Source organism: Hippopotamus amphibius, chromosome 3 (assembly GCF_030028045.1).
Source record: "Hippopotamus amphibius kiboko isolate mHipAmp2 chromosome 3, mHipAmp2.hap2, whole genome shotgun sequence".
Classification (NCBI taxonomy): domain Eukaryota; kingdom Metazoa; phylum Chordata; class Mammalia; order Artiodactyla; family Hippopotamidae; genus Hippopotamus; species Hippopotamus amphibius.
In genome coordinates this window covers 142,543,813-142,570,886 of record NC_080188.1, presented here as the reverse complement: position 1 = coordinate 142,570,886, position 27,074 = coordinate 142,543,813, and the positions used below count along the sequence as shown (strand labels likewise).

General features: G+C 53.2%; 1 protein-coding gene across 2 annotated transcripts in view; it reads right to left on the bottom strand.

The window, feature by feature from the left end:
- The window catches only part of CAPN2 (calpain 2), a 51,631-nt gene that overhangs the window by 11,236 nt on the left and 13,321 nt on the right, over positions 1–27,074 (bottom strand). For both annotated transcript variants that reach the window (XM_057726158.1, XM_057726157.1), the window contains exons 3-12: positions 12,802–12,920; positions 12,077–12,210; positions 10,836–11,004; positions 9,566–9,649; positions 8,002–8,087; positions 7,024–7,098; positions 6,208–6,368; positions 4,152–4,321; positions 2,389–2,400; positions 1,127–1,338 (exon numbers count right to left, since the gene is read on the bottom strand). In XM_057726158.1, coding sequence (XP_057582141.1) covers positions 1,127–1,338; positions 2,389–2,400; positions 4,152–4,321; positions 6,208–6,368; positions 7,024–7,098; positions 8,002–8,087; positions 9,566–9,649; positions 10,836–11,004; positions 12,077–12,210; positions 12,802–12,920 — 1,222 coding nt within the window. The remainder of the gene's footprint in view (positions 1–1,126; positions 1,339–2,388; positions 2,401–4,151; positions 4,322–6,207; positions 6,369–7,023; positions 7,099–8,001; positions 8,088–9,565; positions 9,650–10,835; positions 11,005–12,076; positions 12,211–12,801; positions 12,921–27,074) is intronic.

Genomic DNA, 27,074 nt, shown 5'->3' with positions numbered 1-27,074 from the left:
TGTCGGGGGAGGGAGCTCCCCGGGAGAGCGGCAGAGTTGGGTAGGGGAGGGGCTGAGGCTCCCCTGGGACAGTGGCTGTGGTTGGCAGGGAGGGAGAGGACTGAGATGGTCACAGGACCGTGTCACTCCAATGCTACTGGCTCATGTCCCCATTCCCTTGTCCGTGGGGACCGTAGGCTGAGCACACCAGGCCTCCTCCGAGGATCCTAGGAGCTGAGAGCAAGGCCCCTCCCCACGGCGAGCTTTAGCAGGAGAGCCTGCTCAGGGCAGGCGAGCTACAGTGTTGAGGTAGTGATGTTCCTGGTTCCCAGCTGCCGGCACTGTTCCCTCACCTTAAAAGCACCCCAGTTTTTCCCGAGGGAAATTCCTTCTCTGCCATGCATTGTCTTGGAGCCCAGGTGACCCCTGCTCCTCCCACCCACTGCACTCCCCTCCCCGCCAAGCAGCTTCTAGAGCCCATCGGACACACTCTGCTGGGTCTCTGGATGTGAGCACGTGGCACAAGGTCAGAGGGGACATGGCAGCTGCCACGCCCCCTGCTTCCCACACCCTGGCCCTCTGGTGCGTCCGTGGTATCTGCTCTTTCCCATTCTGTCACCCAGTCTCCCATCAGTCTAGAGAGTTCCATGGCCTTCCAGTAAATCTCCTTCTGCTTAAGTTGCCCAAGGCTGATTACGTCTCTCGCCATCAGGGGCCCAGCTGAACAGACATGGTTGCGGCAGCAGCCGGAGTGGCAGAAGCCACTGTGAACCGAGGCCACACTGACAGTGACGTCAGCCAAGAAGGGTCCCCGAACAGGTGTTCCAGTGAGAAGGGCTCAGGAGGAAGGGGGAGTGCCTGGAGACTGAATGACTGTAGCGGGGAGAGGCTCTGGAGACACCTGAAGGACCACTGAGATTGGTACTTACACCCTCAGCTCTGCTGTTTCTAATCAAGAGGATCCTGAGTGCCTCTTTTCTTTGCAGACCTGAGGATAGCCCTAAAATTCTTCAATGACCTCAAGTCCCCACACGGAGCCTTCGAAGCAGGCAGGTGTTACAGAAAAAGCAGCCGACGTTCAGAGAAGTGAGGCGCTCCAGGTGGGTCGGGAGCGAGGGGTGAGGCGGGAGAGGGCTGAACGACCTACTGGTAGTCAGCTTTCTTCTCGGAGAAGACCCGGATGCAGAAGTCCCCGTCCTTGTTGGGCTCGAAGGTGGACGGCACCAGGACGTACTCCCCCGGCGGCAGCTTGAAGCGGTTAAGCACCTCCCGCAGGTTGATGAAGGTGTCCGACCGCTCCCTCGCTCGGTGCGTCAGGAAGAAGTTTCTGCTGAGGTGGATGTTGGTCTGTCCAGTGAACTGGTGAAGAAACAGGAGCAGGTGGGACTGGAGGGCGGAAAGGGCTCCAAGCATTGTCCTCTCCCCAAATCAAGATAAGAGGATCACAGCAATAACTCTGGATCATCTTGGATAAAAAGCACACTTTCTACCCCAAACCCAAACTCAGAGGCACACACAACAGGGGACCCACATTCACCCCGTCTTCAGACGCCCCATCTCTCCACTCGGACAGAGGTCCTCAGTCTTCCTCTAACGACTGGGGAACATTAAAGTGCCCATGGCTGGGATCCGCTCAGTTCTGTGTGGTGCAGACACACTGATACAAGCAGACAGGACCGGGGCGAGGAGGGGGCCCAGCTCCCCAACCCGGGGCGTCAGTCTGACCACGGCATCCACAAAGGCCCAGCACGCCACCAACCGCCCTGCCCTGTGTGTTGACTTGAATAAATGTGGCCTTTGAAGACACACACTGCGTCTGTGCATCTCACCAGCTCAGTTAAGCCTAACTGTGGGCCTACTAAGTGCTCTCACATATCGCAATGCATCCAACAGTCTGGTGAGGTGGATGGTTGACCAGCTTTAATGATGAAGAAACTGAAGTCCAGAGAGGACATGTTAACTGTCCAAGGTCACACAGCCTGCAAATGGCAGAGCTGGGGCTGGGAATGCAGTCTCATTTCTGTGCTCCCTCATCTTCTTATAACACCACCTGCAAGGCCCACCGTTTCTCTCCAGGCCTGTTTTAGGAACACTACAGGACTCTGCGAAGAGCCTCCTGCAGCCCCAGGCCCCTGGATCCGCCAGCCGGGACTAAACGTGCGTGGATCTGCCAGCCCCGGGCAGACAGCCTGCCCCACGGGACTGCCCCTGACGCCTCACCCTGCGCTCAGACCTTGGGATCTAGGACCTGAGCAACTTCACGGGGGCCCAGAGGGGCTAGGGACCCATCCTTCACGGCCACTAGCCCCCGCCCAGGCTTCACAAGACCCCTGAGCCAGCAGTCTAAGCCGTTTCCTTGTTGGTGAACTTGAGTCCCCAGGGACGGGGGCTGAAGCATGCCAGACGTACCTCCTCTGGAACCTGCAAGTAAAGGAGAACACATCATTCAGACTCTGGAAGAGCTCCGTAAAGAAATACCACCACTGACATGGTCTCCTTTGCTACCCCCCTTTTGCTGCAGCTTTAGCAATAGTAACTAAGTCAACACGGTAATTATTTTCCAAGGAACTTAACGCATTCCCACATAAAAAAAAAATCTTATGACCCAGTAATAATGTGAATCAGCCCTTGGCATCATTCCTAACTTACAGAGCAAGAAATCGAGGCCTGGAGCTGTGAAGTGACTTGTCTGACCTGTCTAAGGTCACCAGCTGCCTGTAGCAAAACCCACACCCTGCTTCCACCCCCAGGGAAAGCAGGGCCATGCTGCTGGAGGAGGCAGCACAAAGCAGGCGGCAAGTGTGGGTTCTACGCTTCTGTCAGCCACATCCAGCTGTATTTCCTCAAGCAAGTCACTTCCCTTCTCTGGCCTCAGTTTCCTTATCTCTAAAATGGGACCAAATGATCACACAGGTCCTTCTCAGCTCTGAAAGCCCATGGCTGGATTTCTAAGCCTGTGAGGTGGTGGGGGTGGGCTGGGCTGTGGGTCACAATTCAGTCTGTGTTTTTCTTGCGGCTATTTTGTCCCAGATCTGAAGTCCTCAGTTCCTCTTTCAGAGCCTGAGAAGCTTGGAATTATGTGCATTTTTAGAAATGATGCCGTTTGCCCAACTCCACCTGTTGGTGGGGGAGCAGGTAGGTGGTTGCCCCATGGGCGGCAGCCACGCTGCCCTGATGAGCGAAGCGAGCAGAAAGCCTTCTCCCCGACACCGTGTCTGACTCCTACGTGCTGTGCTGGGAGCCTGGCCCTTGGGGTATGGTGGGAGCCCTGATTTGCACTACTTAATAATTTCTACAGTGTAAATAATGCCCCCTCCCCACCAGGATCATTTTCAGGCTGCCAACATGACCTCGCTGAATGTGGGGTCGGGAAGAGTGGGCCAGCTCCAGCACATCCCTGGGGCCCACCCATCACACCCATCACACTTCAGTGGCTCTGAAGCCTTCCCTGCACCCCTCTTCTCCCACTGCTCACCCCAGGCCAGGAGAAGCTCTTCTCTGGGCTGGAGAGCAGAGTGGGGAGGGGACCGGGCCCAGTGTGTTGGGTCAGTTTTCTCCATCCCAGCCCCGGGGGCAGAGGTGGCAATAACGTGGCTGTGGCTGGGCTGGGCTTTGCTTTAATTTGGTTCGGGATGAAAGAACGTGCGGGCAGTGAGAGTGCCTGTGTTTGGGGGTGGGGTGGGCTCCAGCCACCCAGGCCCTGGTGGGAGCACATGACCAACTGCTCCCCTATCCCGAGCGCTCCGCCAGCAGGCCAGCCGCTCTGTGGGCTCTGCTGCCTCCGTTCCTGCCCTCACAGTGGCTCCTGACGTGCCCAGCATGCTCTGTCCCCAGTTTACTTCTGCTCTGATCTTTAGAGATCGGTGGCCAACCAGAGTTCCAGGCCTGGGGGATGTGAGAAGGGACACGGAGGCCATCTGAAAAACTGGGACTCGCCGGAAGCCGGCTGCAGGGGAAGCAGGGCTCCCGGTGACACAGACCAACAGCAGGGACCTCCCTGCATGACATCTCCGAAGACTGGCCCAGCCCGTGGCTTTGCCCTTCCTTGGCCGAGCTCCCAGCCTGGGGTCCCACCTCCAGGTCTGCCTCCGGGGGTGGCCTTCATCGCAGGGGCTGAGACGAGCTAAGGAGGAAGAGAAGGCGGAGCCCCAGCCCGGTGGAGGCCCCCTTACCTCGTAGATGCCGAAGCCAATGGTGTGCATGTCCTCGCCCATCTTCCTCTGCCGCCGCCGGTGCTTCTGGATGAGGCCCACCAGGAAGGTGCAGCCGCTCTCCCCGTCCTCCTGGTCCTCGTCCTCCTCCTCCAGCTTGACCAGGTACTGAGGGTTCATCCAGAAAGTATCTGCAGCCAGAGAGGGGCTGCGGTCAGTCACCCGGACACAGGAGCCCAGCCCGAGCAGGTGTGCATGGGGGGAGGAGGTGCTGAGGCCACCCTGGCCTCGGGGGGTGGAGGGTGCTGGGAGAGGGGAAATGGCGGGAGGCGGCGGGGCAGAGGAACCAGAGGCCAGGGCTGGATAGCAGCCCGTCCCGGTGGGCCACGAGCAGCGGAGGGCTGGGGGCCCGTCTGAACCTCATGGGAACCTAAACTAGAAACCCCCCTTTGCAGTTCTCGCTCGCCCTCAGGCTGGCTGGGCCTGGAGGGCCTTCCTCACCCTGGAACAGAGTGGTCAGAGCTGAGGCCCAGATCTCCTTTGGCTCAGCTGTGGCACCCCTCCTGGTACCTGCCCCCACCAGGCTGTAACTTGGGGATCAGAGATGGCTGGGCTGGCCTGGCTGGGGAGACCTGGGGACTAGCTTCACACCCCCAGCAATGAACCCAGGGGCCAGGAACATCCCATGCGCAGCCTCAGCCTCTTGCTTTGTGTCCCCATCCTCCAGGGCCTGTCCCCTTGCTCACTCCCACAATGTCTCTGCCCTCCCCACTTTCAAACCTGTTTGCAGCAAGGAGCTGAGATTCATTCGTTTTAAGGATAATTAATATGATAGCCTTCCTTTACCTAATAACATTCTAATTGTGGAAATAAAGGTATCGTCTAGTGCAGGGCTTGGCAAACTACGGCTCTATGGGCTGCTGGCTGCCTGCTTTTACAAATAAAGTTTTATTAGAACACAGCCACATCTATTCATTTAAGTATGGCTGCCTTCCGGCTACAGCAACAGCTGAACAGTTGCCAGAGACTGGATGGCCCACAGAGCCGAAAGCGTCTACTATCTGGCCCTTGAGAGAGAGTCTGCCGACCCCTGATCTAGTGGGTAGGAGACTGAGGCAGGGGACTGTCCCAGCACCTCTGGAACTTGTTTGCTGGTTGGATACATGAGGTGAAGGATTAAAAGCACCAGAGCTAGAGGCACCAATCAGCTAGTCCCAGGCTGACCACTTGCTCTGTGGCCCAAGTGTGCCACTCAGAGCCTTGGTTTCCTCATCTGTAGCAGAGAATCAGTATATGACCAGGACTTGCCACCGCAGAACTTGAAGACTGACTCCACCGTCAGACTGCCTGGGCTCAACTCCGAAGGCAGGTCAAGGCTGTGCGGCCTTGGGCGGGTCATGAACCCCTCCAAGCCACAGTTCCCTCATCTTAAAGATGGAGAGGATAATAAAGTGCCTGGCTTGGAAGGCTGTTGTGAGAATTAAATGGAGTAACATATTAATGTCACTTAGCACAGTTCCTAGCACACAATGTATGCTCCCTAATTGGCAAGTGTCACCATGAGACGATTTCTGAGGGGGGAGGGCAGAGGAGGACTGGGCCATTGAGGCAGAAGAGTCAGGGGAATCAACAAAGGATAAACCAGAGGAGGACTCCCGCCCGCGTCTGAGCAGGGCCCCATCAACATACGCTGAGTACACTGGGCACAAGAGGGTTGCCCGGCAACAACCAGGGCCTGGATGTGCAGAGGCCCAGTGGTGAGGTCCCCCTGCTTGGGCTAGGCTGCTTGGGCTTCGTGGATAAAGTAGCCCATGGGTATGAAGTGGGATTAGTGCTGCCTCAGTGGGCGAGGCCATGACATCAGGGAATCTAGGGCCTGGAGAGGAATCACAGAGACAGCACGACTTGGGTTCTGCCTGCGCAGGGAGGCAAGTGAGCGCAGAAGGTAAGGGGCTGAGGAGACAGAGACGGGTGTTGAGATGGATACTCAGGGAGAAGAGGCAGAGGGCCCCTGTGGGTAGGAGCGGCCAGGATGGGGTGCAGCACACCAGGGTAGGGCAGTGGGGGAGGGGCTCACTCGGGTAGTTCCTGCAGCCGCCCGCGGTGGAGCCCCGCCGCCAGTTCCCATCCATCTTGGTGAGTTTCCATTTCTTGTAGGTGTCACTGGTGAGCGTGTCAGGGGTCAGGTTGCAGATCTCCAGGCGGGAATAGTGCCTCAGGAAGTCATTGAAAGACATCCTGCAAAAGCAGAGACACGGCACCCACGTTACCAGAGGACACACTGATAAGCCTGGACCTTCCACCCAAGGCCAGACTAGCAGCCAGTCAGGGCCACGCAGAGCTGCTAGGAGACAGCACCTCAGGGCCACATGGCCACCAGGTCCACTGGCACTGCCACCCTCTAGCCAGGTGACCTTGAGCAAGTTACTTAAGTCTCTATGAAACTCAGAACTCTCATCGGTAAAAATGGGGGCCATGCGTACCAAATGAGACAAAATATGGGTGTTCATCTGGTAAAATGCCAGTACTGTACAGATGTAGGTGGTCCCAGAGTGGCACAGACACAGCCGCGTGGGCCCACTGCTACTCTCCAGGGGACCTGTTTCTTGAGGTCTCGGGATGAATCTCTAGGAATTTTCCCCTCTTTTCTCTTGGGAACTGAACACGCCTGCAGGAATTCTTAGCCTTCTCTGCTAAGCTGCTCAGCTTTGAAACCCCATTGTTGAGATGGACAAATTCATTAGGTTCAAGAATTTTTTTGTTCAAGGTCTTATAGTGAATTTAAAACAACAACCAAACCAGGATCCCACGCCCCCGTGCCCTTAACATGATAATCTCACTCATGTTCTAGTTAAGATCGGACACCTCTTTCCTTACAGCCTAAGAATCTTACCAGAATTCCCCGTCTTCATGCCGTCTGGTCAGCCTTTCCCTCTCATCTGGGTCGATAGTGTTCCAGTTTGGGCAGCTGGAAAACCAAGCAATGGGAGAGGCATTAGAAACTAGTGTGGGGCGATGACTTCTCCCCAAGATGACCCAACGTTGAGGACCGGGGACACACTCTCTCACCTGAGGGCCCAGACCCCAGTAAGGGAGGGAAGTAACACACAGGTGGCTGAGAGGTGCTGGGCAGCAAGGTGAGAGGATACATTATCCTGGAAGATGGTGGCAAGAAAGATTCCAGAAAATGAACACAGCCCATCAGAGAGACATGAAGTAGCATCAGTGGCCCAAACTGACATGGCCTGGCAGCTCTTTTAAGGGGTGACTGGAAATGCGATGGGGGGATGAGAGGTGCTCATCCTGGCCTCTGCAGCTGACCTGCAGGCCCTGGTGGGCTTCTCTCTGCCATGGCGGAGGCCGCCAGGGAAAAGGTGGAAGGACTGCAGGTGCTGGGCTGTGGAGGAGGACGGGGAGATGGGAGAAGAGGAAGACCACGAGTGGGGCTCACAGGAGATTTCACCCCAGAGTTGAAGGTCTAACAGGCCGACCAGGAACCCTGGACATCAACAGAGGGACTTCTCTCTAGTCTTAGGCACAACGTTTACATCCTTGGGCTAGGACAAGTGCTTGAGGGAGGAAGGGTGTATTTTTTCCCTGAAGATCCTATAGCAGAGTGACTCTGAGCTAGGGAAGGGATGAATCATGAGGTGGTGAAAGGATGAGCATCCCAGGAGGCTGGGCCTTGTAAAGGCACCCAGAGGGCTGGAGTGTGCTGGTTAAGAGTCCACAGGGGCCACCAGCCCCACGGGTCCCACTCGGGGTGGCCTGAGCTCTCAGGGCAGCACAGCCACCGTGCCCTCTCTGCTCAGCTCTCCAGAACCTCCTAGGCAGAGCACCCCCTCCAGGCCCCCAACCCTGCCCTTCTCACTTGTCGTTCCACTGCCCGGTCCACTCCACCTCTCCCCAGGGATTCCGGATACGGATCAGCTTCTGCAGGCTTCCTCTACTTTCCACCTGCAGGAGGGGTGGGTGAAGGAGAAGGGGGGACCATTGAGTTCAAGCCAGGCCTGGAGGATCTCTGGCCCAAAGCCCCCTTCTCCATGAGCTGGGGGCAGAGGTGTCAAGTCCACGTTATAAGGGGATCACAAAAGGGAGAGGGGCTTGACTCCCAGACCCTTGCTGCTGCTCAGCTTTGGTAGCTCCCAGGGTCTGGCCCTCAGAGGATCAGGGCTCTTTAACCTCAGTCATGAGCCTAAGGCACAAATGTGCTTATTTTGGACTCTGCGTTGGCATGTCACCTCTGACCCTCAGTGTAACTATGATTGGATGTACTTTTGTCACAGGAGCTCCATCAAATGAGCACTGGTGATGACAAGCAAATGCAGTGTATGACCCTTGACTCAGCCCTGGACTGGGGGGCTGAGGGTATGATAAAGGACATCTTGGAGTAATCGGGAAAATGTTTATATAGAGTACATATTAGGTCACATTATTGAATTAATGTTTATTTCTTTAGCATGAAAACAGTACTGGGATTATGTAAGAGAGTGTCCTTATGGGCAAGAGATAAATGCTGAAGTATCCAGGAGCAAAGGATCTGTTGTGACATCTGCAGTTTACTTCCAAGTGGCTCAGAGAGGAAGTACACATACATAGAGAGGCAAACAGATATGGAAAATCCTAACCATTGTTGAATCTAGGGAAATTGCATTTGGATGTTTATTATACGATTCTTTCAACTTTTCTGCAGACTTGAAATTTTTCAAAATAAAAAAGTGTGGGGGGGTTGAATAAAACAAAGATTCAAGGTTAAAAAAAGAGAGAGAGAACGCTGGACGTGTCAGAAGACCTGGGATCTAGCCTGGCTTTTGTAATTAATAGTGAAAGTGGCTACTTAATATTTATGGTAATAACAGCAGCAAAGTCAAAGACAGGGACCTGCTTATACACAATGTTTCAGGTACAGTCTGAGTGCTTTACATATTCTGACCACTTTACATATATTGACTTGTTTGAATCACCTTAATAACCACAACAGATATTACTACTGTTGTTTCTAATTTAAATTTGAGGAAACTAGCGGGCAGAAGAGAGTTTAAATAACTGCCCAGGCCACGCAGCTAGCAAGAGGCAGAGTCAGGTCTGAATACTAACTGGGGCACCAATGCTGTTGTGAGATCAAATGTGAAAGCACTTTAAAGAGGATGGAACAAATACACAGGTGCAGGGTTGCGGTATTATCTTTAGCTGGTCCAGAAGCGCGAGGCCATTCTGGAACTCAGTGGCACAGCGCCTGGAGCGACGGGCGGCCAGCAGAGGGCAGCGCGCGGGCGGAAGGGGCTGGGGAGGGCCGCCCCTGAACTTGAGCACTGCCGGGCCTGCTGGGAGAGCACCGGGGAACGCGGGCCCCACCCTCGGCAAGCAGGGAAAACTGTGCTTTCGCCATCGTGTGAGGGAAAGAAAGACCCCTGAGAATGCCTGCCCGGCGTTACCTCCTCGGCGCCGGTGACCGAGTACGCGTGCCCCTTCACCAGCTTCTGGAAGGTGATGGCCTCCGAGTCCGCAGCGCTGGTGATCTGTAAACACGCGAGAATCAGCCCGGCCGCAGCATCCCGCCTCCTGCCTCCCTCCCTCGCTCGCTGGCTTGGGTCCTGCGGCAGGGCCTGGGCTGGGCAGAGGGCGGAGAGCTGCCCTGCTCCTGCCTGGAGGCCCTCTCGGCGCTGCTTTCAGGTGCCGACCCTCTATTTACAGCCAGGCAGCAGGCTGAAGCAGAGCAGCCCTCTGGGCGCTGGGCATTGCACTCATGTGTGTGCTCCGCGCAGTCACAAATGCCTGCGGGAAACGGCACACCAAGGAGAGGGGGCTCAGGACACACGCGTGGACTGCATCCGGTGGCCCAGGTGCACTGAGTCCCCTGAAACTGTGAGGGCTGCCTGGCCTGCTGCGGGGTTTACACTAGGGCTGCCCTTTGTTTCTGCCTGGCTTCAGAATTGGCTTCTGTTCTATTAGGACTTCCCCAGCCATTCCTTTCCCCATCTGTTCTGATGGAGGTTATTTTTGTCTGGGTCAAGGAGAAAGGCTACTAGTAGAAAGGGTCTCTGCCTCAACATGGTCTGCAGAGAGTGAGAATCCCTGCCTAGGGTCAGACAGAGACTTGGGCCCCAAGAGCCAGATTTTTTATCCCTGTCCCTAAGGGGACCAGCTCCTGGCTAGGACAGGGCTCGGGCATGGGGCACAGGCAAAGCCTGGAGGCTCCTTGGGGACAGCTCGTGGTGCCCCCCTTCCTTCACTGGCGAGGCTTGCTAGCAAGACCAGTATGAAGGAATGACTCCTTCCCAGGCCTCCTGAAGTCTTCCCACAGTCCCCTTAACCCTGCGGCAGTGGAGGGAAGGCTGCTGGGCTCCGGGCACCGGCCCTGCAGGTGGAGCAGAAGGTGTCTGGAGCAGTCTTGCCCTCGGGCCCAGCAGAGGGCAGGGGGCTCTCGGGGAGCATGTGGTCTGGGGTGGTGCGTCACATGAGGCTGAGGGTTGTGAGTGGGCTGGAGAAGGAAAGACTGGCATCACCATTGCCCCACCAGTTGTACCCCAGCCAGCCCAGCTGTTGCCTAGCTACCCCTGGGCTCCAGGTGATGTGCAATATGGTGGACAAAGGATGGGCTTATCATGTGGGGAATAAGGGCAGTGAGTGTCTTTGGTCCCTGTTGGAGGCTCGCTTCGGCTAGAGCAGGTGGGGGTGGGGCCAGGGAGGGAGGGCTGGACTTACATCGATGGAGCAGCCAAGCAGAGAGCCTTTTTGCAGAGCCTTCTGGATGATCCTGAACAGATTGGGAGGGGCCTTCCTTAACTCGTACCACTCGGCGATGCCTCCGGTGAAGTCCTCGAAGCCCTCAGTGGTGGCACCCCCTGAGAGCGCTTCATAACACCCATTGACCCTGCGGGAAGGGGACAGACGCCACTGCTACCCAGTACTGATGCCTCCACTTCTCAAAGCGTCCCCCCCTTGATGCCTCCTTTATTGGATACTCGGTTTCTCCTTGGTTTGTCTCCAACTTGGGGTGCCCATGAGGGCAAGTGGCTGTCCCCACGGTTACCACTGACTGGTACTTTGTGAAGTTTTTGGAAAAGTCTCATAGAACCTTAGAGTCAGAAGGAGCTCGGTGTTTATCTGGCCTAACCTCCTGTATTGATTCTTTCTACATCCTGGCAGGAAAGGGGAGGTCTGCTAAATTGGCTGTTTGGCATTTATAGCTTAAACGAAGACAACAGCTCAGTAATGAAAACAGCTTCCCTGCGCTGTGTTAGGAGCGGCTGGTCGCTCCAGATGGCGACACTGGTGCCCTGCGGCTTCCCTCACTCCACGATTAGCACGTAAGACTTAGCAGCCTCTCAGGCCCCACATTCTCACAGCTGGGTGTGTGACTCCTGGCCCTCCTCCCTGGCAGGGGCTGGAAGGGACAGAAATCCTCCTGATGTCTGAGAGCCGTTTCCCCAGAGGGAGCCCAGGCAGCAGGACCAGGACCAGGCCATTCTGGAGGGCGGCCGCTGTGGGCGTCCTGCTGAGAACGGGCAAATGCTGAGTGCTGGACAAGCTTGACGCCGGGCAGGCTGCGGGGATGTGGCTGGGAGGGATGGGGAGACCATTTCTGATCAGTGTATTATGTATTCTGGGCAAGTTTCCATGATTTTCATACCTCTGCAATAGATAGTTTTGCCCACTGGCAAAAACTCTTTGCTGTATTTAGCTGACAAAAATGTAACGTGACCTGCCAGCAAAGTAGAGGTCCTGCTCAAGGCCAGCACAATCAGTACCACGGCTTGTTCCTGTGCATTTGGTTAAAAATGGCCATAGCTGTAAGTATTATCTCCTTGAATTTAGGGCCCAATTTTGTCCAAAGCAGTCCTTCTGTAGAACACAACTTCTATTCAAAATAATCCTTGATCTGTTTTTTTCCGGAGTGCGGGGCCGCTGCGGGCCAGCTGCCAGGGGAGGGGCACGGCACTTACTTGGCGTAGGCCTTCTCCAGCAGGGCGCTCCAGAACTCGCTGCCCTCTGCCGAGTGCACGAAGAGCAGCTCCCCGTCCTTGGTGGGCAGCCTGTCGTCCACCACCACCTCCACCCACTCGCCGTACTGCCAGAACTGTGGGGCGAACGAGGGAAAGGGGTGGCCCGGAGGAGGAGCAGGTGGCAGTGTGGGGCTCACCGAGCCGCAGCCACATCCGGCTCCTCCCCACCCCGGCCCCTTGGTGTAGGTTCCAGGAGCCCATCCCGGGAGGAGGCGCTCCTTCTGGCCCTCCTCCTGCAGGTTCCCACTGAGCCCAGAGGTGCTTGCCCTTCTCTCCGAGGCCACACCCGCCCCTCCAGTTTAAAAATACTATTTCTTATCTACCAGCACAAAAGGAGGACAGTGAGCAGTTCCTTAACATTTTGTCTCAGACCCCAAATAATAAACTTAAAAAAAAAACAAAACTTGGGAATCACTTCCTGAGTACCCTGCCCTATCGACCTCCTCCCCATCGCTGTCCTTCCAGGGTCCCAGGCCAGAGGCAGGCCAGGGAGCTTCCTGCTGTCTCTCAGTGTCCTTCGTAGGAGAGTCCTGTTCCTGCCCCCAGCCCCTGCTCCCAGCCCTCAGGCCCTGTTCCCAGCTTCCAGGACCCACTCCGAGCCCCCAGAACTTGCTCCTGGCCCCCAGGATCTGTTGAGGAGAAGCTTGAGCCAACTATTAAGTTACCTGGAAGTGGAAGATCCCCGCGTAGTTCTCCTGGAAGCTCTGGTCCAGGGGCACAACGCGAGCCAGGACCTCTTCGTTCAAGGTGAGGGAGGCAATGGCCGCCAGCAGCCAGCAGTCGCCTGTGAATACGGTGCAAGGAGCTCTCATCAGAGGGGTCTCAGCGCCGGGAGGACGTTAAACGTCTCGTCCCCACCTCTGGTGCCTGAAGCCTGACGCGAGCCCGGCACAGATGTTTTAGCTGGTCCTCACGTGAGGGGTATGAAGGAGGGCTGGGGTGATGCTTCGAGGGAACGCTGAGGGAGAAATGTTTTTGTTGTGATAGTAGTTGGCTGGAGATGGGAGAATGCATTCCCCGAAGGACCCAGAACCCTCTGACGGCTGGACTGAGTCCTCACAGCTGGCTCCGTGCCTGGTCCACTGGAAGCCCTTGGCAGTGAGTGTGTGTGGAGTCAGGACTCTAAGTCGGCAGCAGAGGCTCCTGAGAACAGGGTTTAGAGGTGAGTCTGAGTGAGAGGAAGAAAAATGTAGGGATGGATGGGAAGGGGTTGAAAGTCATGCATCTTCTCCTGGGAGAAGGATGCAGAGGTGAGGGAGGAGATTGGCAGGCAGCCCCATGGATGCAAATGCAAGAGCCCAGGTCCAAGAAGGCACCCTGGGCTGGGCTGTCTCCCTGAGGGTGGGAGAGGACAGAACACCTCTGGGGGGGGGGGGGGGCGTGTGTGGATACCATGCACGGGGAGTCAAGGATGGGGACAGTCAGATGGGTGGCTGGTCTGGCATCCTGGCCTTCCCTTAGCCTCGGTGTCCTCCTCCGTGACACGTGGGTAAGTGTGAGGTGTAATGAGAGCATGTGTATAAAGCACACACCCCATTTCAGGTGGTCAGAAGCATGCTGGTTGCTGGGAGCAGTCATGTTTGCCATGAGATAAAAGGCCTGACTAACAGGCGGGGGAGGCCCTCTGGGATGACGAGGAAGTTTACTCCATTCTTAAGGAATGTGCACTTTCCTGCAATTTCCCATGACAATAATAGGAAATAGCCTCAGATGAATTTGATTTCCATTGCTGGGTTTATGTTTATTAATTGGCAGGTCTATTAAAAGTGTTACTGAAGTTCACTGTGAGCGCTGAATTCTGCAGACTATGTGGTGCCCTCATAGTTCCCGAACTGGATTGCCCTGCTAACACTGAGCAACGATACTGTGTGAAGAGCTCTCTGAGGCCCCTATGTGCTCACGAAACCAGGTGGAAAGTGGAGGCACATCCCTCCCTAATCAGCTGGTCAGCAGCCAAAGGAAGTTAAATAATCCCTTTGCTCCTTTGGTTGGGTGGGTGCTGTGGGTTCGCTGGAGTTTTCCACTCAGCAACCATTGCTTCCCTTCTGGCGCCACCGATGACCCTCTGAGAAGCAGGTCCCCCTGCCTCCTCCCTGCCTCTGATGTTTGGGTGGCACTGACCCTGCCCCCAGTTCCAGAGGTGGAACTGTAGCAATCCAGGCTGTACATTTCCTGGCTCAGGGAAGGTGCTGTAACCCAGCCAGAGCCAGGGAGGTATAAGAAGACCTTTCTTGGGGCTTGGGGGAGAGTGGACATGTTCCCTCTTCTACTGCATTGGCTCTACAATGATGTACGGTCTACTGTTGCTGAAGCAATCTTGCAGCCAACTCAGAATAAGAGGGGCTGAGAGCTGGAGAGAGAGAAACCAGTCCCTGGTATCATCACTTGAGTCCCTGGATCAAACTGTACCTGAAGCCACACCTGCCTTGCACTTCTCAGTTACATGAACTGATCATATCCCTATTTCCTTACCCATTAGCCAGGGCTACCAGTTTCTGACACTTGAATGCTAGGGGAACTTGGGCAATAGCCATTACTTATGAGGCCTTCCTATGTATCAGCTGCTGTGCTAAAAGCTGCAGGTTCATCATTTCATTTATTTCTCACAACATCTCTACTACCATCTCCATGTTAAAGCTGAGGGTAACAAGGCTTAGGAGTTTAAGTGCACTGCCAACAATAAAACACTATAAGGAAGAGTTTAAAAGATGTGGTGTTTATCAGATCTCAGAGACACCCTTTTGGGTCAACTAGATCTTTATATAAACCAAACTAGAGACTCTTTGACACACTGAGAATACGAGCTTGCAGAGAAATTTGGCAGTGAGAGTTTTAAGCGCTGGCCCTGGGGAAGAAGCCCCTGGTTGGTAGGGACAGAAATCTACGTAGAGGAGCTTTCCCGGCCTGATTTCATACACCACCTGGTAGGAACCAGACCGTCATTAAAACAGACGACATTCAGGCCTTTCTGGGCATCCCCGCCCGCTCACTTAGACCTTTTCATACCGTCTGTCCTGGAGGCTGACTTTACCACGTGTCAGCTGCTCTTGGAGTCACGAGATCCTACTTTTTCAATCTATTCCCTTTCCTCCAATTTCAGATCTTCTCCTGACTTAGGCCTTCTTTGAGAATCTGGAGATGCCTGTGGTTCTTATTTTTCTTGAGGTTATTTGAGATTTTCTAGGAATCCTGGAAAATGATTTGGGTCTGTCAACACATGGAGGCAGACAGGCTTGTGGATAAAGTGGGCCCAAGTGCAGGGACGTCAGCAACATATGTCCTGAAACCAGTTACTCCTACAGTGCCTGTGGATCTTCTATCAAATCCCTCAGGATCCTCAGAAGAGCTGCCTGGCCTGTCTGACTCTGGAGGGGCCATCTTAAAGCCCTCCTGGTTCTGCTTCCCTTGGTACCAGGAGTCGATGCCTTGAGCTTGTGCACGAATGCAGGCATCACACGAGTGTGTGTCTGCTGGACTGGTCGACTGCTTTTTGGAGTTGGAGGTCACAGCTGACTGTGCTGCTATTCATGGGACAGTGACTGAATGCATGAAGGACTAGCTTCAGGTAGTAGTGCCCTTTCCTTTTTTTTTTCTTTTTGTGGGTCATATATCTAGGGCAGTGCTGACGGCACACTTGTCTCAGATTACCGCTCACCACCAGACCTGACGTTCTTGCCACATCCCAGAAATCAGCAGCTGTGTTTCATGGCCCCCCGTTTTCTTCCTTCACGTCCCAGAAGCATTTTTCCTGGTCACCCCGGGAGGAGCAAGGCCTCATCTCCCCCTGCCCTTCAGAGAGGATTGCCTTTTTCAATACCTTCCTATTTCAATCTGACCTGTTTCCTCTGAAAGAATTCATAATCCTAGAATGTTTCCTAGATGACGAAACTGTGGCTTTAAGAGATTAAGTTACAAAGAAAAAAAAAAAAGTGAAAAGGGAATTCCCTGGGGAATTTAAATGCACGCTGAGGGGATTCAGCATGGAGAAAAACAGGATCCTGGCCCCAGATAGTTAAGATGCATATCTAAGGAATAATTTCAATGATCCCAGACTCTTGCATCTTCCCATACATTGAAAAGCACTCAAATTATTAACTTGAGTCTGTTTTTTTGTGGTTAGCAGTAATCTTTGGATGTTCAACTACATGTTTTTTGCTTTTCGGTTTTTTCAGCAAAAACTCCTATATATCCTGCTCCTCCCTTACCTCTCTGGAACAGTCCCTCAGCTATCTGAGAGGCTGTCTCCCAGGCTATACTCCTTAGTAAGACCCCCAAATAAAACATAATTTGCAACTTTTAGGTTGTGCATCTTTTTTCAGTTGGAAGTATCATGACATTATCTCATTTCCTCACCACAAAACAATTTGGGGTAGGTGGGTACTATTACCACCCTATGTAAGGAGACTGGGTGGCTCACCCCAAGGTCCCAGCTAATGAGTGGCTGTCAGGTCTGAGCAAAGCACATGCTTTTAATGTATAACCTGAAGTCTCCTTTACAAGCAGGTGTCAATTTCTAATTCACCTAGCTCACAGGACATGGTCTTGGGGACTTCTGTCCTTGAGAGGTGACTCCATTATGTTTCAGTGTCTGGGCTGCACAGTGTTTTCTCTCTAGCTTCCTGTTTGCTCCGCCTGGATGGCTACACCTGCCTGAGGATTTTCTCCACACGTGGAAACCTGTTCTACACCCTTGTCAACTGTAGCCTCACTCAGTGCCACTCCTCCCGGCTGAGGGTTCTCCCTACCACGGTCAGAATCTACCCTCCCTAAAATGATTTATGAAAACCTGCCTCCTCTGTGTAAAATCTGCTTCTGTAGAGGTGACCTGCTTGGAGAAGTCACTGGAGTCTTTTCCTGGCACAGCCTGTTTGGGTCGGTCACATCCTGGTCCGGATAAAACCAGGCTGGCTGGTACAGCCCAGGCCAGACGACCTGTTGGCCTCTGAGGCTCCAGACCGCTTGTGGTTCTAACTGGTTTGAGAGGGTGGCTGCCGGTGACCAAGGCCTCTTCTGGAATGTTGCCACATGGATGGTGCTTGAAAAAGAAAGGTCCTGTGTATAGTTCTATAGGTGTTTAAATTATGTATCTATAAGAAACTCTGGACTTCAGCAAATATTCTTCCCTCATGCTCATCTGTTCGTCTGTTTGGCTCTACTCTCCAGTCACACAAGAAGATATCTTGGCAGAGGTGAGGATGGCTGCCTAGACTGCTCAGGGGATGTGTCACTGAACAGTGCACCACGAAATTCCTGCCTTCCCTTCCTGGTGGGTTTTCCAGTTGTTACATGATTTTAGCCCTCCTGCCCAGCTACAAAGTCCTTTTAGACTTGGGTACCTGCCGATAACCTTCTGATCTTTATTTACTCCATTTATCTCAGAGTAGAAACAACTGTCTTGGTGGCCTGAGTGCCAGATTGTGTGAGCTGGAGGTGAGGACTGCTACCCTCTGGCTGCCTCCCCATGTTCAGCCTACACCTTTCTCCATCCTGCCCTCTGTCCCAGAGCTGACCACGGTGGTCGAAATTGTGGGCTCCCGGGGCCTCTGGCTGCTGGGAGGGTTTGGCCAGAGGGGAGCCCTAGAGACCAGGGGAAGAGAGGAGAGTGAGGTCGGGGTATTTCTTCCCTGGCTCCTTTTTTGTGAGCTTGGCTGGAGCTATGTCCCTTGACTGCAGGCACTGTTCCTTCAAGGTGGCATCTGTACACAACCCAGTTCTAGAATCCTGACCACTGCCTCCCACTCACATCAGGGCTCTCTTCTGGGAGGGAAGGTTATGCTTCCTCATTTAATTACAGAGGCTTGCAACCACGCTGTTTATGTCCAACAGGGTTCAAGACTTCTTTGACTAGTGTAGTCTGTCCTCCACCGGCTGTTCACCCTTATAACTAACTCCAAGGGCACCATCCTGCCTGGAGAAGCGTAGACAATCATTTACTCCATTTAAAAAGTGGCCCACACTTGGCTAGAAAGATTCATCATCATAAAATTGCCACTTCCTTTTAAGTCAGTCTATAAATTTAATGCAATCCCAATAAAAATAGCAAGAGGATTTTTTAAAAATTGGAACTTAGCTCATCCTAAAGTTTATAAGGAAAAGTAAACATGAAGCTTAGCCAGAAAAAAATTTAAAAGGGAGGGGAGTCTAGCTCTATTAGATATTAAAACACATAGAGAGCTACAATATTTAAAATAGTACAGAACTGTGCAAGAGTATACAGAGATACATAAATGGCACAGGATAGAAGTCCAGAAATAGTTCCAAAAATAGGACTTTAGTAAAGATAAATTCTTCACATATGGAATTGGAACAACCTAGTTGCCATCTAGAAAAAAATCAAGTTATTGCTCATCTTGTCAGGGGGATAAATTCTAATTGGAATAATATTTATGTATAAACATAACATTATATATCTTAACAATGTACTTTATATTATTTGTTATATATAAATATAAATCTAGCCATTTGTATTATTTACATATTTATTGTTTATTTATGTATCTATGATATATTGTTATATTTTAATATGTTCACGTTATAACATTATAAATATAATATTTTTATAAATATATATTCTAGAAGAGACAATGAGAGAATTGTATTATAATCTTAGAGTGGAGACAGGCTATCAAATTGTAACCCAGAAGCCATAAAATTTTTAAATGATAAACTTAACTACATTAGAGTAAAAAAAAAATCTACTTGGTTAAAAAAAATCACAATAAGCAAAGTCAAACTAAAACATAATAGGGAAAAATGTCTGTTATTCAGATCACAGACCAGAAGTTATATATAAATCTTCCTAGTATTTAAAGAGAAAACAATGAAAGCTCCATAGAAAAATGGGCAAAGATACAAACAGTGTTAATGGAAAAAGGAAAAATTAATGTCACAAGCACATTAAAAGGCACTTATCCTCACTCATCATAAAAGAAACATACAGTAAAACTATACGGAGATACCATTTTTCACCTTTCGGATTGCAAAGGTCAAAGAGGCTATGGGGGAATGTAAATCCTCAATCCCAACGAAGGCAATTTGAGGATATGGTCAATACGCTCCAGCAATTCCATATGTAGCAATCCCCCTGCAGACATACTCACACGAGAAAATGATGTATGTGTAAGGTTATTTGTTGCAACAGAAAAGACTAGAAATAAGGTAAGTGTCCATCCACAGAGGACAGGAGAAACAAACGATGGTCCCTCTATGACGATATTCTATGCAGCCATGAAAAGGAATGAAGATGCTTTCTGTTGATATGGAACGATCTCCAAGATGTGTTCAGTGAAACAAAGCAAGGTACAGAACAACAACAACAACAAAAAGGGGGGAACAGAAAAAAGAAAAAATGGGGGAACAAAATATTGGCCCCCCCTTTTGTAATTCACATCTTCACAATCTGGAGTTATTTTTGGATGATTTATTATATAGAGTATGTGTCCTTCTAGGTGCTTAGATTGTGGTTTTATTACCATAAACTCTAGTTTATCACCCTCAATAGATAATTGGTGGGCTTCCTAGGTGGCATAGTGGTTAGGAATTTGCCTGCCAATACAGGGGACACAAGTTCGATCCCTGCTCCAGGAAGATCCCATATGCTGCAGAGCAACTAGGCCCGTGCGCCACAACTGTTGAGCCTGTGCTTTAAAGCCTGTGAGCCACAACTATTGAGCCCATGTGCTGCAACTACTGAAGCCCATGCGCCTAGCGCCCATGCTCCACAACAAGAGAGGCCACGGCAATGAGGAGCCCATGCACCACAACGAAGAGTAGCCCCTGCTCGCCATAACTAGAGAAAGCCCATGTGCAGCAACGAAGACCCAACACAACCAATAAATAAATAAATAAATAAATAAATTTATTAAAAAAATAGATAGTTCGTTATGTCAGTATTTATAGTTAAAAACAAAAAAGTAGCTCAATATCAGTTCTTCTAAATGCGAATGATTATTTTTGGTAGTATTCCATAATAACTGGTCTATAGTCAATGGGAACAAACAACCAATCAAGTCACTTATTCCTGTGTTCCCCAAAGTATACTCTGTAGAAACTAGTTCCTTGGGGTTAACAGATGTTCCTTGAGAAATGGGTTCTGTGGTCAAGTACATTTGGGAAATGCAAAACTAACCAGGTTAAGTGCGGAGACATCTCAGAGCCTTTCAATAATTACACACGGTGACCTTCCCAATGGTGAGGCGTGTGGGGTATAATATGACTGTTTGCCAAATTTATTTGACCCTGGAACCCCTCCTGTTGACACTGCACACAGGCAGGGACCATGGAGCCTGCAGGAGGTGCTGGCTTACCTGGTGAGGGCTCATGAGCTGCTGGCTCACCCCGGAGGTTCTCCAGGACCTGGGCTGCTCAGAACCAGATCTTCCCTGGGGGCTCAGTGCGTGGCTCTCAGGCACCGACACTAACTGCAGGGCCCATCTCTAACACCGAGGTCCTCTGACCACACCCATGTTCTTTCTCCCCTCTCCAGGTTTTGACATCCTCTTCTTTCTGGATTGTCTATACTTTAGAAATGATTGTTTCTCTTTATGATATATGGTTACACTGCATGCCTTTTTTCTTGGGGGGGGAGGGGTTACGACAAAAAAATCTCTGAGGAATGAGGCGAGGCGTATCTAAACACAACGCACTCTGAATCACCACCTCTCACCTGTCTTTCTCCTCCTGGGAGCCTAATACCTGCCTCGGTCTGTCCAGAGCCCTGCACACAAGCAGGGACACGTATCAGAGCTGGGTCACCACAGGTCCTTGACCACCCTGGCTGCCTGTCACTTTTCCTTTCAGCAGGGGGCTGCCGGCCACGTCCATCACTGAGGGCCCTGCACAGAGGTTCCCAAACCACACGGAAGGCCTGAACACAGGCTCAACAGACTGGCTACTCCCATATCCGGGCTCCCCGACACCGAGCTAAGCTTCTGCCCCTCCTTTCTGTCCTGGGAGACACTCAGCCAGTACAGGCCTGTGAGGCTGGGGAGGGAGGCCGGGGGATTTTCTGCCCTGCTTCCTCTCCTAAAAGCCCACCTGGGTGCCCCTCCCTCCAGGGGCCTGCGGCCCCGTTCCTCCAAACACCTGCACCACATCCAGATTTAACTCCCAGGACAGAACAGTCCTCACCCCCAGAGATGGGACCTAGAATGCAAGTACCCGAGGGAAAGTGACCCAAGGATTTAAATGCCTTAATGCAAAAATGACTGAAAGCAGGTTAGTGGGGAAACGGGAGAGGTAGGATTCTGGGAGTATGGAGGGGGGGAGGTGTGGGGGTGGTGGGGGTGTGTGGGGGGGTTAGTTGTGGGGCAAATAAAAAGCATGATAGAAAGGAAACCACCCAGGGGAGGTGGTTCAGGGCCTCACGCCAGACTTGCCCCTGATCTTGGACTTGGGTGGGCACAGAGGTTCCCTGCCCTCCCCTGTGGGGACCTCTGGGTCCCTGCAAAAGGCGTGTCTCACTAGAGGCTGTGTTCACGCCTGTTGCCTTAAAGAACTGCCCTCACTGCTTCCTTAGCTGGCTTTGCACCCCATTCTCTCACCTTCCCACGCACCTTTCTGCCTCCCGGCACCAGGAAGCCCTTGCGCCAGAGCCACCCTCTCAGCATTCCTCAGATGCTCACTCTTGGTTGCCCTGTGGGTCCCCCTTTGGTTGTTCCTCCAACCCAGGCCCTAGGGATCACCCTTCCTGCACAACCTCCTCTACTAGTCCGCTGCTCGTTGTCCTGGGGGCCCTCTTTGCCGGCACTGAACTAGAAGGAGGTGCACAGACCTGCAGGCAGGGTACCCGCCCACTGGAAGCACTGGCCTGTTGGATGAGAACCTCGGTGTGTCAGGCTGGGTGCTGATGGGTCCCGAGTAAGGCTGGCGCTGGGCTGATGTGCTTGCCCCGTGGGGAGGTTAGAGGAGGAGGCGCGCCTTGGCTGGCTTCCCAGCCACCAGGCACGGGCTCCATGGGCACCCACAGCCCTGCAGGGCCTCCAGGTGATCCCCAAGCCCGAAGGGAAAGACCCCCTGGATAGACCTAGGAGGACTGACCTGGATTTAAACCCTGATCCCACCACTTAAGATTGTGTGATCTTGGACACATTTCTTCATTTCTCTGAGCCCGTGTTTTCTCAGCTGTGGAAGGGGGGTAATAGACACATATCCTCGGAGGGTTGTTAGGATCAGATGAAAAAAGGAAACTTGGGGTCCTGGATGGGCTTCAGAGACCTGGAACCCGAAAACTGTGTGTGCACATTTTGCACATATGCAAATATATGCATTTTCTAGGGAGGAGTCAGGTTTCCCTCCCACTTGTACCCCAAAAGGTTAAGAAACACCAGAGCCAGAACACGGAGTTCAAATCCTGGCTCTGACCTGGGGCAAAGCACTCTCTCTGCGCCTTCCTCATACATACAGCGGGTTTGACAACAGCAAGCTGCCCCACAGAGGGAAGAATTACACGGGGGGAAATAAGTCAAGCATCTAGAACACGGTCTCTAAGTGTTTGCTGCTTTTTCTTCTAAGTTTATAGGGGAGAAAACTAGTCCCAGAAGAGGTGACGTCTCAACTGAGGATGAGTTATACGCCAAACATTGGCCACATGTGGCTGCCCAGTTTCGGAAAGGGTGACAGCTCAGGATGGGGGTGCAGGGAGCTGGGAGTGAGGAGGGGGTGAGATGGGGAAGGGCTGTGACCTGCTGAGCGCATTTGAGGCCTGTCCCATCATCTTGAGTCCCTGCCAACTCCAGAAACAGGTGGGGTGGGGGTGTTCAAATAATGAGTAAATAAAGGTAAAGGATGAGCACTGATGAGGATGTAGATACAAACCCGTTTACTCAAGACCCAAGAATGGCCCCTGCAGTGACAGAGCCCCCCACCTTCAGCCTCACGCCTGCCCATGCCTCCCCTGGGACTGTGGCCATTGCCCCCTCCCTCCCCCCAGCGCAGGACCAGGGGCCTGAACGCCACTCCCTGGGCTGAGGCTGTCTTCGTGGTCTCTCTTCTCTGCTCTGTCCCCTCACAGAGCACAAGGCAGGAGGGTCCTTTAAGCGCCAAACTGCCTCCTCCAGTATCTGTAGTTTGCTAAGCACGTTCTCTCTCTGCACGCCTTTCCTGTGGGTTTTCACACAAAACTTCTACTGTCTTGTGCCTATGGCAGAAGAGTTTTCATGAGTTTTTACTTTATTCACTTGTTCAATGAGTATTTAGTGTCACTCTCTCAGCCCACCCTCGGGCACCTGCTAAGATCACTTAAGCCACTTTTGCTCAAGGGACCCCAGGGAATCCCCCCCTAGCCCAGACCTCCCCCGCCCCATCTAATTTGCTCGGGCAAAGGAGGTCTGAGTAGGATTTTGGCTCCTTAAGCACAGCTGCCTCCTGCTTCCGGCACCCGGCCTACCTGGATAAAGGTTTAACTGTCCCAGGCTGGGCTGCCCTCCTCCGGCTCCTCTGAGGCCTCACATGACCGTGACCGTGTACACACAGGCTTCCCTCCATCACACACACCTGGCATGCCCAGACCCCCACCCTCTGAGCACATAGCACCCCAGGCAGACCTCATGAATGGCTCCTTGAAGCTCGAGAACCCTCTTCTGAAAAGATAAACTCATGCACAGCCATGTCGGTAAATTTCCAGAGCTGTGCTCCCTGGGCCTCTGTGTCTGGTCCTGAAGGTCAGCGCTGAACCCAGGCCGAGGTCACCTGGGGCCCACTGTGGGGCGTGGAATGGGGCTAGAATGGTGACGAGGGTTATACTTGTGGCTACTGGAAGTTTCCTAAGAGGGGAGCAAGATATTTGTTGTGTGCTTTCTCCTCCTTTCCCTCCTGCATCACTGTCTTCCCTCCATCCACAGGGAAGTGGAGCGGAGAACCTGGGAGAGGCTGGCTCCCACTGCAGCTCGGTCACCCTAGGGCGACCAGCCTGCTGACAGTCCCGGGAGGATGGAAGCTCTGTGAGGGCCGGGATCGTGTCACCGCAGAGCACATGTTCCATAAAGCAACACAGGAGAGAAAGCTCTTCATCTTGGAGAAAGAGCAGACAGAACACGAAGCCCAGGACCAGCCTCCCAGAGCCCTCCCACCCTCAGCGCTCCTCACTGCTGCTTCCCATGGCTTCTTGGCCAGACCGGCTGCCCATGAGAGCCTCTGAGCACCGGTGCTTGCGCTGACTCTGGCATGTGTGCCTCTTCTTCCTCCCATCTGGTCTCAAATTCCCTGCTGCCGTATCGTCCCTCCTGGGCCAGGTCTAGAGAACGGCCCTCACTCTCAGGGGCTCACCAGCTGGCGTGGGGCATGACATGGAAACACGATCAGAGGTGGGGGGCGGGGGGTGGTTTGAGTACCGGGCCTCAAGTCCAAACAGGGCACTTGGGCTGTAGGGGGGCGGGGTCTGAGGAGGGGAGCTTGGACTGGTCTTAAGAGGGGGTGGAAGCGGGGTGGGAAGCACGTGCAGGGAGAGGGAAGGTCACGTGCAAACACCGAAAGGTATGGTGGGGGTGGGGCGGGCACCATCCAGGAGGGTGGAGAGCAGGGCAGGGAGGACGCCTGGGTGCGGGGAGGTCAGAGGCTGGAGAAGGGTTGCACTTTGGCAGAGTTTGAACTGACCCCTGAGGGAATTTAAACTAAGGTTCCTTGTCACCCTTTCTTCTTCTGCATAGACCCTCCAGGCACAAGAAAATACCACTTGCACTTCCCAGAATGGGCTTCTTCCCGCTGGGGAAGCACATCCTTTGCTGGGCTTCCTCTGCCCGACAACGTCCCTCCACCTCTCTCCTTAGTCATCCTTGGGGATTGTCCCAGCCCTTGCGGTTCCTCTCCGCATCTTCACTCTGCATCCCAGCTGACCCCTATTATAGCACGATCAGAACTTATATTTAATTTGTCCATTTCACTGTTTCCCCTACCAGCTGTCACTTTCCTGCGGAGGGGGCCTCTGGCAGTAACGTCAGAATGGACTAGTGACAGGCAGGCACCCAGAGCAGGAACCCAGGTGAGAACTAAGACCTGTCCTGGAGTAATGGGGGGTTGCTAGGCAGAGAAGGAGGCTTGGGGAGGGATTAAGGACCCAGAGCCGAGAGGACCGGATGGATGTGGGGAGAGGGGGCGGAGACAAGAAGAGTCTGATGTGGACAAAGGACTGTGGTGTTTTTGTTGTTGTTGTTGTTTATTTTCTTCTGCCTAATCCCAGCCCACTGCTCTTCCTGTCACAGGCACCCAATAAAGCTGGCTGACTGGAAGCAGAAAGGGCCTCAGGTCCTGGCAGGGTGTCTCAGGAAAGCTCATGAAGGGAGCAGGTGAAGGGAGACTGAACCTGGCAGCACCAGCCCAGCCAGCTGAGTGCCCCTCCACCCTGTATACTGAAAAGCCCCAGAGAACACACCTGCCCCAACCACGACGGGCTGGTGTCCGAGCAGCCTTGGGGCACGACTGGTGAAGGACAAGGCCATTATTCAAAAGGGATAAGCCATGGCATCTTCCAAAAATGGCAGCCACAATTATTTCTGGTTTCACACGTTCTTCTAAAACCTTGCCCTTCCCCACCAGGGGGTGGAATCTGCGTCCCTCCCCTTGAGCCTGGTGGGCCTCTGTCTGTCTCAGCGAACAGGTATGGCAGACGTGATGCTCGTGACTTCTGAGGCGCTCTCTCTACAACTTCTGTGTAAGAAGTTGAGCTCCCTTAAAGCCTCCATGGAAGAGACCACACAGGAGGCTGAGAGACCCCGGAGAGTCAGCGGACCAGCCTCTAGCCCAGGCACCAAACAGGTGGGTGGGGGGCCTTCAGGAGAACCCAGCCGCATCCCCATCTGACTGCAACCCCATGAGGGACCCTGAGAGTCACCCAGCCAAGCCCAGCCATCCTTCAGAACCACTAGAGAGAACGAGAAGATGATTGCTGCTGTTTCAAGCCTTGGATGGTGGGGGCAGGTTGCTACACAGTAGATACAGGTGTAAGGAGACCAGGACCTTCCTGAAATCTGTGCCCGGCCAGTAAGATGTGCCTGTCAACTAACAGAGTCTGCCCCTGGGGGGAATGTGCCAGTGAGAGAGGAGCCAACACAGAGAGATGCCAGTGTCAGGATGCCGTGCCCAGACTACCCAGTCACTCTGTAGTCCCCGGGGCACCCCAGCACCTGAGATGCACTGCACATGCCTGGTCCAGGAAGCTGAGGAGAAGGATGGCCCACCAGGGGGAGCATCCTGAGATGCAGGGAGGGCCTATCTCCTCCTTTGCTGTAGCAACTCCTCAGGGAGGCGGGGAGCGCCCCTCCCACGGGGTCAAACATCCCAGCAATGCCACTCTGACTGCAGCTCAATGTTGTTTCCTCCTTCCCCATGACAACGCTTACTCCTAACTGTGGCTGGCTTAGGGGAAGCGATTCTGGACGTGTGTGGGGTCCTCACCAGCTCCCAGTGTGGGCACTGCGCTCTGGATGCCCAATGACCACCCTCCACCTGCCCTGTGATACTTCATGTGTCCACAGCCCCCTTCTCTCCCCGGATCTATCACTGGTTTCCCCCAGGAACACTTTGCTCCCCCTACCCCCAAGGGATCTTTGGCACTGCCTGGAGACAGTTTTGGTTGTGGTGCTTGGGGAGGGGTGCCAGGGCCTCCAGTGGGCAGAGGCTGGGAATGCTGCCTCACATCCCGCAGCACTCAGGACACCCCCACGACGGCCCCAACTACCAGTAGTGCTGAGGTCGGAAAACCCTGCTCTCTCTAGCCCTGCTTGTCCTGTTTCAACCCTGTAGCGCTTTGTTCCTTTGCTTTCCATGGTGAAAGTTAGATAAATGATAAACGGACCAACATATTGAGGCTGCTTCTGGCTAAATTTGACCCTTCCTGAGACACTGGTATAGTTTCCGGAGACACTGCCGACAGGACAAATCTCTCCTGGCCTAGACAGCGCCGGGGTCTTAGCCTTGGAAGGGAGGGGAAGGAAGTCCTGAGGAG